This window comes from Salmo salar, chromosome ssa03 (assembly GCF_905237065.1).
Source record: "Salmo salar chromosome ssa03, Ssal_v3.1, whole genome shotgun sequence".
In the NCBI taxonomy this organism is placed as follows: domain Eukaryota; kingdom Metazoa; phylum Chordata; class Actinopteri; order Salmoniformes; family Salmonidae; genus Salmo; species Salmo salar.
The window spans coordinates 22230008-22242289 of record NC_059444.1 but is presented as its reverse complement, the minus strand read 5'-3'; the positions used below and the strand labels follow the sequence as shown (position 1 = coordinate 22242289).

General features: G+C 40.4%; 1 protein-coding gene across 1 annotated transcript in view; it reads right to left on the bottom strand.

The window, feature by feature from the left end:
* LOC106599477 (vasoactive intestinal polypeptide receptor 2) overlaps positions 1-12282 on the bottom strand; it is a 45621-nt gene that overhangs the window by 25101 nt on the left and 8238 nt on the right. The window contains exons 2-3 of the mRNA XM_014190730.2: positions 2619-2724; positions 642-755 (exon numbers count right to left, since the gene is read on the bottom strand). Of these exons, the coding sequence (XP_014046205.1) occupies positions 642-755; positions 2619-2724 (220 nt within the window). The remainder of the gene's footprint in view (positions 1-641; positions 756-2618; positions 2725-12282) is intronic.

Here is a 12282-nt window from a genome sequence, read left to right as displayed (position 1 = left end):
GACTTGGTCTTTTACCAAATAGGGCTATCTTCTGTATATCACCCCTACCTTGTCACAACACAACTGATTGGCTCAAATGCATTAAGAAGGAAAGAAATTCCACAAATTAACTTTTAAGAAGGCACACCGGTTAATTGAAATGCATTCCAGGTGACTACTTCATGAAGCTGGTTGACAGAATGCCAAGAGTGTGCAAAGCTCTCATCAAGGCAACGGTTGGCTACTTTGTAGATTCTCAAATATAAAATATATTTAGATATGTTTAACAATTTTTTGGTTATTACATGATTCCATATGTTATTTCATCGTTTTGATGTCTTCACTATTATTCTACAATGTAGAAAATAGTACAAATAAAGAAAAACCCTGGAATGAGTAGGTGTCCAAACTTTTGACAGGTAGTGTATGTTGAAATATAGCTTTTTTTCTGGCTTGGCTTCCCCGGTGATTTTACTCACGCACCGCTACTGAGCTGTAGTCATTACAGACAACATGAGAACATTGCTTGAGGAAAATCTCAAACATCTCTAACATTTGCATGATGTGGGACACAACACTTACAGAAATCCACCCAGAAATGTGACTTTGACATTGATATTGAAATTCATATATGAAGAAAACTATAGGCTACAATACTGTACCATTTCTGCCAAAGAATGTCTTGAGCACTCTGGGGCATTCTCTAGAGACTGTCTCTCCAACCTCTGCACGGCCCCAACATGCTATGTTATCCCAGATAGCTTTGCATCCCGCTCCTGTCAAGAGATTAGACAGCAGAGTTTTAATATAAATACAATGATTCAAGACAGTTGTTTGTTTGTCTCATATTTGTGAAATTTGTAGTTGCCTACCTCATGCAACAATTTCCCAAAGCAAATCTACTTTGTCATAGGGGATTCAAGACCATACCCTCACCCTACAAGTTGTTCATTATGGATAGCATCATACTGTAGCAGTATTGAATATGATAAATGCCTCACATACATAGTGTATGCACAGCGTACAGCGCACTAGGCTCTTTCAGAATGAATGATAGTCCATTAGGCTACTGGTACTATGAAACTCTATGATAGATTCTCCGTGTGGGGGTGAAGTGGCTAAATGTGTGAATCTATTTGTCTCACCAATGTCAGGAGGAAGGCCAAGGCTAAGAAAGCCTTTCTCTGAAACTTGACTCCTGAAATATTTTGTTATTAATTAAACTAAAAGGTGTACAAAGGAAAATGGCATACAAAGGAAAATGGCATACAAAGGAAAAGTCCACAAAATACGATATTTAGGTGTTTCTTTCATTAGTCCACTTTTGAGACAGTCCCAAAATGTTTTGCATGTCAGCAGTCAAGTTTTCAAGATATTGGACATTCAAGAAGCAAAGTGTCACTTGCCACATCTTAGTTGTAAAAATGGAGCGCTTAGCCTTAGCTCAGTAAAACATAGCTCCGCTCCCTTCCAGAGATAGAGACAGCAGAGAAAGCCTCCATCTGTAAACAACATAGCTAGCTCTATAAAAAGAAAGCTATTAACATCAGATAGAATTAATTAAATTAAAACACATTGTGAAAAGCGGACAAAGAAATACATATTCACAATGTGACCCACATAAGTATCTCTTCACTCTCTTAGTGGTATAATATGTGTCTCTCGGTGTCTCAAATGGCACCCTACTCCATTTATCGTGCATAGGGCTCTGGTGATATTATTTCAAGTGCAGCTCCTGCTTTATGGTATCTCCATACCTGTGATACAGTGTCTGACAATGGCAGTGCAGTACCACACTATAAGATACAAATGTTGAGCATATTGCCACCCACAGTGATTACTGGCGCTAACAAACACCGATTTTTTTATCCTAAATGTTGCATAATCATATTAGGCTAGTGCAACTGATGCATGAAAACCCTGCTCCCTTTAATGTTGACCTGGATGCTCTCTATGCTTTCGAAGCACAGTTGACTTAATTGGTAAGAACATGGCGCTAGCAACGTCAGGGTTGTGGGTTCGATTCCCGCTGGGGCCACCCATACGCAAATGTATGCACTCACTGATGAAAGTCGCTTTGAATAAGGTGTCTGCTAGACAGCGAATATTAAATGAATATTACACAAACACAGGCTCAGAAACATACACATTGTTTTTTTGTCGGGACTCAGGAGAAAGCCAAAGACTGAGTGTCTTGTCTTTGATAGCGTACACTAATTCCCTTGACAATTAACCTTATTTCTCTACCCAATTAGTTGAATTTATGTAGCACAGCCTTGGCTATAACTCACAGTAAAGTTTCAACATAGTAAGTCGGCAGCATGGTGGGGCTTGCAGGCATAACATTTTGTAGAATAATCATAGGCATGAGTTGTAGAACCTTCAACATGTTCAACATTTACTTCGAGATAGTTAAAGTGCAAGCTATTCAGATTTTAAATGGAAAGTGACAATACATCAAAGTTTGTGGCGAGTGACCTAAAAATCGATGTAAAAAAAATGATCTTGCACCATTCACCAAAATATGCAGTCTGTTTCCATTCCCGGAATATTCAAAAATCTATTCACAAGCCATGGTTTATCTTAACTGTCAGATGAGGAGATAAATGTGAAATCAAAATATGCCGTGATGGTGTCACCTTTGGATGCATTTGAAGATTCTTGTTCCCTCAGCTTCACAAGACATTCCTCCTGGTCTTTCTCAAGCTCCACAAGGAAGTTACATGTTGGATGTCTTCCACTCACCTAATTAAAAAGAAATTCAATGTTTGATTAACTTGAATTAACTCATCCTTAGATGTTAGTATTTTAATAGGTCAGTTGTGTAGTAGAAAGAAAGGTGTACAGTAATTACATTCATGCACATTCATATTCTGAATTCAATGAATTATTCATAGGACATCGTATCTTATAGGCTACAGAATAGCAGGCAAAGACCAGTGAACAAGACATTAATCCAGCTGGCGTGCCGCGGGACAAATCTGGCCGGGGGCATAAAAATGTCAGCAAATCAGCTCCAAGTGATTTTCATTTTGGGAATCTGTTCGAAGGTATTCCGACGCATAATAGAGAGAGATTTCGTGATTGTATACAAACGTAAGCAAGGTTTGAAATGATTATGTTTCAGTCAAATATTATATCTGTTTGGGCTATTTGCGGTCTACAAATGATTTGTAATTATTTTCCGACCCCCCTGACCATCCACTCAGCCCGCGGCTGAATCTAGTGGATGATCCCTGATCTACAGTATCAGGTATCATGTTTAAGATGCTTTGACACTGTATCTTGTTTTAAATTGTAAAAAAATCATGGCATCTGAGCACTGAATTTCCACCTTCCTAACTACATGCGAAGTTGAGACAGGGAATAAATGAATTAAATAATGAGTAGGTTTACTGGAGGGGAAAGATTCCCATAGTATTACAGATAGAATCAAATGGATGTGATTTTTTCCATTTTAAATAAAGTAAATGGAGAGATGGATAGAAAAACCAACATAATGGCCTCCCGAGTGGCGCAACGGTCTACAGACCCGGGTTTGATCCCAGGCTGTGTCACAACCGGCCGTGACCGGGAGTCCCATAGGGCGACTCAAAATTGACCCAGTGTCATCCGGGTTAGGGGAGGGTTTGTGTCATCAGTTGAACGGTGTTCCCTCCGACACATTGGTGCAGCTGGCTTCCGGGTTAAACGGGCTGGTGTTAAAGAATGTATATTGGCGGGTCATGTTTTGGGGGGGCGTATGACTCGACCCCGAGCCTGTTGGGGAGTTTCAGCGATGAGACAAGATCGTAATTGAAATTCTGAGAAAGAAGGGGATAAAAAATAATAACCAATGTATTTACACATCATGAATTTGCACTCTAAATATTCTGTGTAGGTTGGTGGTTATGGGATATAGGGTAGTAGAGAATTCCTCGACAAACACCTTCAGCACCCTAAATGGGAACTGTATACATTCCCTAAATCCCTAAAGGGTTTCAGACGTCTGTGTGAGAGAGTGTGTGAGTATGTTACCGGCGTGTTAGTCTCTTCAGGAGGAGTCAAGTGCAATACAAAGGTGATGATGGACTGAGTGTGAAGAACATAATAGTCAAACTGGTCAGAGTGCTGCAGGAAGAGAGTGGCTTAAAACAAACTGTATGTCAGAATTAACTTTTGTTTCACGTTAGTCTTTTTCTGCTAAACACACCCAATCCCTGCCAGGAGAAACAAGTGGCATGTGACAGAAAGGGTGAGAGCCACACAGTGTGACACAGAAAGCGTGCCTCAGGGGGAACACACACACACACACACACACACACAGTACGGCATCAGGCAGCAATGTCTATAAAAAGGCTACAGAAGCGTTAACAAACAATCGGGGGCACCAAGCGGAAGAGACCTCGCACTGGGTCATTGGGCCCTTAATGCTTTATCCCAAATGGCACCTTATGCCCAACTTTTGATAGTACACTATATGGGGAATATGGATCCATTTGGGACACAAATAATGACTGATGTGACCCCCGGCCTCTGTTAAGGCAAACACACATACTGTATCTACACTGACAGTCCAAAACACATCCAAAGAAACTATATCGCACTGTGGAACTGACTGGCAACTGGTCCTTCTAATCGTGTCCCAAATGGTACCCTATTCCCTACATGGTGCACTACTTTTGCCCAGAGCCTTAAGGGCCCTGACCAAAAGTAGTGCACTACAAAGGGAATAGGATGCCATCTCCTTTCTCTCCTCTCCCTTCAGGCCGAGAGAAACCATAAAATCAGTGTTTTCATTTTAAACAGAATGTTTCCCCTGGCAAGCTAGGATGGGCACTGAGGACACTGCTACCTTTCGTGAGTATGCGGTCTCGTGTGAGCAGAAATAATCACTCTGACTTGGGACTCTCACAGCGTTGCCCAAAATGGAAGAGATTGCCAGGTCAGTGGCTGGGGCATGCATCTCTGTGAGAGTTAGTGACTCACTCCTAGCATGCTAAAGGGCCTTTTAAATGAGGCTGCACTCAGCACTCAACCACTAATTACTGGTTTCACCCAGCGTCAACTCGGCTGTCACTACTAATGTGTGTGGCCTTAGTTATGTTAATGCAGCAATCCTATCTATTTTTTGCTAAACCAAATGTATTTTTTTAAACGCTTCTTTGCTAAACCAAATTGTGGCAGACAGACATATTCATTGAAAGGCCATTGGCGTTGTAGGATATTGCTATGATTAATTTCTAGTATTCTGCCAGAGAAAGGAGATGCAGAGTAGATACATTCCAAATGTAATATATCTTAGTAAATGCAACTCAACGCAGACTTTCAGGCTAAAATGTGAAAGTCTAAACTTCTAATATTACTACTGTGTATCCCACAGCTGATTTTGTAACTAATGTTAAAAACACAAACACTGGGGACACACAGTAAGTCTCTGTAGCTTTTTATTTGATTATCCTTTATCCAATATTGTTATGATTCGAATTGCAGTATAATATGATTCATACAATAATATCAAATAAAACCCTAATGTTTACCTCTTTCCCCTAACTGTCACGACTTCTGCCGAAGTCGGTTCCTCTCCTTATTCGGGCGGTGTTCGGCGGTCGACGTCACCGGTCTTCTAGCCATCGCCGATCCATTTTTCATGTTCCATTTGTTTTGTCTTGTTTTCACACTCACCTGGTTTCAATTCCCTAATTACATGTTGTATATTTTCCCTCTGTTTCCCCCATGTCCTTGTTCGGGAATTGTTTATTGTAAGTACTTGTACTATGTGTTACTGATACGCTACGGGTTTTGTACCCATGTGTTTGTTATTTTGTATGCCGTTAGTTTTATATATTAAACTGCTCCGGCTATTCACCAAGTTCTGCTCTCCTACGTTTGACTTCCCTGCCACCAGTTACGCACCCCTTACACTAACAGATAAACTGTTTTAAACAGGATCACTGGACACAGATTTATCTGTCTATAACCAGATGGACTTGTGAACCCAGGACTGGTATATAATATATGCCATTTAGTAGACGCTTTTATCCAAAGCGACTTACAGTCATGCATGCATTTTACGTATCACTAACCCACTTCCCACATACCATATTGAATCTGTTATAATTTGATGAAAGGCAGTGACTAGACTTTACTATTTTCAGGGCCAGCTTAACAAACAGGCACGCAGAGCACGTGCCCCTACCTCCAGGGGTCCCCCAACCAAATGTTTTTTTCGGGGGTTGTGGGCCCCATGGAGGTCAGGGGACCCTCAGATAGCAATATGATAGCAAATTAGCTATAGTCGCAGAAAACTAGCTTTAAAAATTCTACATTTTCTCTCAGCATCACGGCAAAATGTGAACAATGGCATGAGATGAGCGATAAAACAGCCCATTTTTCTCTCAATCACAGCAAAAAGTGTAGAATAGCATTATAAAACTGCACATTTTTTCAACATAAATTGTCTTGAAATGCAGGAAGTTAGCTGTTTTCCTGGAAAGAAAATCCCTCATCAATGAGATAACAGGGCACTGACTATTGAATGAGACAGAATTACTTTGTGTGCGATGGATCCAATGTACTTTATACTTGGAAGTCAAGGACATATCATTGCAATAAGCAACCACTTCAATGTCATATACAGGTTAATTGCGCATATGAGTTAGCTGTTGATCTTGATCTGTTGATTGAGGTACAAGATAATTATGAGCTTTTGCTAATGACCTGAAAAGAGTCCACTTGGAAATGAAAAGAGAAGGCCTATTACCAAATCTGATTTGGCAACAGCCTTCCCTGTAGCTCAGTTGGTAGAGCATGGTGTTTGCAACACCAGGGTTGTGGGTTTGATTCCCACGGGGGGCCAGCACAGAAAAAAAAATGTATGATATGTATGAAATTATATGAAATGTATGCATTCACTACTGTAAGTCGCGCTGGATAAGAGCGTCTGCTAAATGACTAAAATGTAACAGTCTCTGTAGATGCCTACAGACAGTGCATACAAATTATGCTCAGATAGGTATTTCTGTACAGTACAATATGTCCTTATTTTCATGTATTACAAAGGAAGCACTGCGTTGTATTAAACATTAATACCTACTGTATAGACAGGCTATATTATTTATTTTATTTAACCTTTATTTAAGTCATTTTTTTTTATTTACAATGACAGCCTACCCCAGACCAATTGTGTGCCACCCTATGGGACTCACAGTCACAGCTGGATGTGATACAGCCTGGATTTGAACCAGTGACTGTAGTGACACCTCTTGCACTGAGATGCAGTGCCTTAGACCGCTGCGCCACTCGGGAGCCCAAGAGCTTATCGAGAGCTTCCATACTTGGCTCAACATACAGTGCTTAAGTATTTCTAAGACATTACTCTACTGTAGACAGATGGGGTGTACACACAAAATAGGTATAGCTAGACAGACTCCATCTCTTATCTAGAGGTTCTGAAACTTTCCTCAAGTTTGTTCCTGCTTAGTAAATACATTTATTGAATTCATCGTATTAAGTATATTGAATTCAATGTATTTCTACTTGTCTACTTGTTCTACTTGTCAAAATTGTCAGTAGCTACTGAAATTGTTGAATCTCTGTAACCCATATTAATATGGGATAAATTAAGGATTATTCGCTCTGCTCTGCTCACATCTGGTTGATGGAGAAGAAAAGTTAATACACATCAAATATTTAACCTATTTTGAGAGAAGGGGTTCATTTGCCCTGGCAAAAAGTCCTCTAGCACTTTCATGATACAGTACAGTTTCTTTCCCATTTTGCCCTAATTGCATCAAGCATATTGGCACCATACCAAACCAACAGTGATTGGGCACATAGGCTGTGTTTACACAGCCAGCCCAATTCTGATATTTTTTCCACTAATTGGTCTTTTCACATCAGATCTTTTTCAGAGCTACTCTGATTCATGAAAAGACCAATTAGGAAACATGAAACATAACATAATACAGAACATTAATAGACAAGAACAGCTCAAGGACAGAACTACATATAATTTAAAAACGGCACACATATCAATACATACACACAATATCTAGGTCAAATACGGGAGAGACGTGATGCCTTGAGGTGTTGCTTAATCTGTTTTTTGAAACTAGGTTTGCTGTTTATTTGAGCAATGTGAGATGGAAGGGAGCTCCATGTAATAATAGCTCTATATAATACTGTACACTTTCTTGAATTTGTTCTGTATTTGGGGACTGTGAAAAGACCCCTGGTGGCATGTCTGGTGGGGTAAGTGTGTGTCAGAGCTGTGTGTAAATTGACTATGCAAACAATTTTGAATTTTCAGCACATTAATGTTTCTTCTAAAAAGAAGAAGTGATGCAGTCAGTCTCTCCTCAAGTCTTAGCCAAGAGAGACTAGCATGCATAGTATTTATATTATGATTACGATGAAGAGCAAGACCTGCCACTCTGTTCTGGGCCAGCTGCAGCTTAATTGGGTCTTTCTTTGCAGCACTTGATCACATGACAGGACAATAATCAAGATAAGACAAAACTAGAGTCTGCAGGACTTGCTTTTTGGAGTGTGGTGTCAAAAAAGAGGAGTAACTCTTTATTATGGACAGACCTCTCACCATCATTACAACTATTGAATCTATATGTTTTTACCATTGCAGTTTACAATATAAGGTAACACCAAGTAATTTAGTCTCCTCAACTTGTTCAACAGCCATACCATTCATTACCAGATTCAGCTGAGGTCTAGAGCTTAGGGAAGGATTTGTAGCAAATACAATGCTCTTAGTTTTAGAGATGTTCAGGACCAGATTATTACTGGCCACCCATTCCAAAACTGACTGCAACTCCTTGTTAAGGGTTTCAGTGACTTCATTAGCTGTGGTTTCTGACATGCATATGGTTGAATCATCAGCATACATGGACACACAGGCTTAGTTTAATGCCAGTGTTAGAACCAGTAAATGACTTTGGCTTCCCTCCAGGCCTGAGGACAAAGACATTCCTCAAGGCTTTGATATGACAGATAGGAGTGGCTATAGAGTCAGCTACCATCCAAGTTGTCAATGCCAGGAGGTTTGTCATTATTGATCAATATCAGTCATTTTTCCACCTCTCCCACACTAACTTTACAGAATTCCAACATGCAATGCTTTTCGTTCATTATTCATTTTTTTATGCATGAGTATGATGGCTCACTGTTCATTGTTGGCATTTCCTGCCTAATTTTGCCCACTTTGCCAATGAAGTAATCATTAAAATAATTGGCAACATCAAATGGTTTTGTGATTAATAAGCCATTTGATTCGATTAAAGATTGAGTTGAATTCATCTTTCTGCCCATAATTTAAAGTACTCCAAAGTTTTTTTTCCATCATTCTTTATATCATTGATCTTGGCTTAATACATAATACAGTTTCTTATTCTTTTTGTTGAGTTTAGTCATATCATTTCTCAACTTGCATTAAGTCAGATGTGCAGCCAGATTCCTTTTGCCCCAACTCTTTCAACCATACAGTTTTTCAATTCCTCATCAATCCATGGAGCCGTAACTGTTCTAACAGACCATTTCTTAACAGGTACATGGTTATCAATGATTGGAAGAAGCAATTTAATAAATTCATCAAGTGCAGCTTCTGGATGCTCCTTATTAGTCACATCAGACCAACAAATATTTTTTAAATCATCCACATAAGAGTCACAGCAAAATCATTTGTATGATCTCTTATACACTATTTTAGGCCCAGCTTTTGTAACTTTTGCTTTCCGGGCAGTGGTGTGTATTCATGGATGCCAAGGGAAGCCAGGCTTCCCCAAATATTTCACCAATAAATAAATACCATTAATTTCTCTTAGTCTCTCTCTTTGTTTTCATAATTTTCCGTCTATTCGCAAGTGGCTGAAATCATCTGAGCAAGGGAAACAGCGCCCGTCTGTCTCAGTATGGGAACCCATGTATCTGATACAGTCTGGACCAAAAGAATATAACTTGTTGCCGCTGTAGCATTTGATTGATTGATGCCAGCAAGCATTTGGCTCCCCATGATAAAACATTTTATAAAATAATTAGCTGAACTCAACTGTGAGTTGTCCCGGTGCAGCAAAATGCCCCCCAAAGGAGGCCAGTTTGGATTTGGCTTCAGACCAATCAAATTACTTCCTTCGCAAAACGTCATTTTCAGAAAAAAAAGTTTCTGGTCTGCTTGTGTTGATGTCCTAGAGTAGCTAGCCTGCTACCTTTCCTAAGCCATGGATGGAGATTGGGATTTGGACTTGTGTTTTTTACTTAATTCTCTGTACAGGCCAACGCCGATTCTGATCTACCTTTAATAACGAAATATGTTGTGCCAATGGCCTGAGATGATTGAAGTTCAATATGTAGCCTAGATGTAGCCTAGTAGGCTCACATAAACAAGCTAGCTAGCTAACATAGCTGGTTCATTGTTGCCCATGTAAGGAAGTCAGGCTAGCAAGCATTTTAGCTATGACAACAAAAACTAAAAAAGTGTACTGTTTGACAGAGCCCGTGGTGACCCGCCATTCAGGGCAGGTGGGGCATAGCCCACCTGTTTAGCATGTTTTGCATGTTATTTTCGCATTAATACGTGTCACATATCAGTTTGCAAACAAAGAAAAAAAGAAAATAATTGAGTTAATAAAGCTGCATACAAACATGGTATTTTTTGCTTTCTTGAGTAAGGCAACTCCAAAATGCTGGTGTTTCAGCCTAGCTCAGTGTTTTCCATGGTGGTGGGGCAGCCAGAGGAAAATATTGAGCGTATGGGTTGGTAATGTTCTCTAGTTGTGCCGTGATTGGCTCAGTGGTCTGTCACTCATGAGGACATTACGTCACCACCAAATCTATGGGGAGAGATCAAAAATTCAAACCCCTTGGGTGCTGCCATAGAGTTACATTAGAAGTGGCCATCCAAGAAGCCTCAAAGTCATTGGCCACAGATAAAATTACATCAAATCATGTTATATACAGTGCCTTCGGAAAGTATTCAGACCCTTTGACTTTTCCACATTTTGTTACGTTACAGCTTTATTCTAAAATGTATTTTTTTTTAAATCTCTCAATCTACACATAATGACAAAGCAAAAACTGATTTTTAGAATAAACAAAAAAAATCACATTCACGTAAGTATTTAGACCCTTTACTCAGTACTTTGTTGAAGCACCTTTGGCAGCGATTACAGCCTCGGGTATGACGCGACAAGCTTGGCACACCTGTATTTTGGGAGTTTCACCCATTCTTCTCTGCAGATCCTCTCAAGCACTGTCAGGTTGGATAGGGAGTGTTGCTGCAAAGCTATTTTCAGTTCTCTCCAGAGATAGATCGGGTTCAAGTCTGGGCTCTGGCTGGGCCACTCAAGGATATTCAGAGACTTGTCCAGAAGCCACTCCTGCGTTGTCCTAGCTGTGTGCTTAGGGTCATTGTCTTGTTGGAAGGTAAAACTTCGCCCCAGTCTGAGGTCCTGAGCACTCTGGAGCAGGTTTTCATTTAGGATCTCTCTGTACTTTGCTCTGTTCATCTTTGCCTTGACCCTGACTAGTCTCCCAGTCCATGCCGCTGGAAAACATCCTCAGAGCATGATGCTGCAACCACCATGCTTCACCATAGTGATGGTGCCAGATTTCCTCCAGACGTGACACTTGGCATTCAGGTCAAATAATTCAATCTTGGTTTCATCAGACCAGAGAATTGTGTTTCTCATGGTCTGAGAGTCTTTAGGTGCGTTTTGGCAAACTCCAAGTGGGCTGTCATGTACCTTTTACTGAGGAGTGGCTTCTGTCTGGCCACTCTACCATAAAGGCCTGACTGGTGGAGTGCTGCAGAGATGGTTCTCCTTGTGGAAGGTTCTCCCATCTCCACAGAGGAACTCTAGAGCTCTGTCAGAGTGACCATTGGGTTCTTGGTCATCTCCCTGACCAAGTCCCTTCTCCCCGAATTGCTCAGTTTGGCTGGGTGGCCAGCTCTAGAAAGGGTCTTGGTGGTTCCAAACGTCTTCCATTTAAGAATGATGGAGGCCACTGTGTTCTTGGGGACCTTCAATGCTGCAGAAATGTTTGGGTACCCTTCCCCAGATCTGTGCCTTGACACAATCCTGTCTCAGAGCTCTACGGACAATTCCTTCGACCTCCTGGCTTCGTTTTTGCTCAGACATGCACTGTCAAATGTGGGACCATTTCCAAATCATGTCCAATCAATTGAATTTACCACAGGTGGACTCCAATCAAGTTTAAGAAACATCTCAAGGATGATCAATGGAAACAGGATGCACCTAAACTCAATTTTGGATCTCATAGAAAAGGGTCTAAATACTTATGTAAATAAGGTAT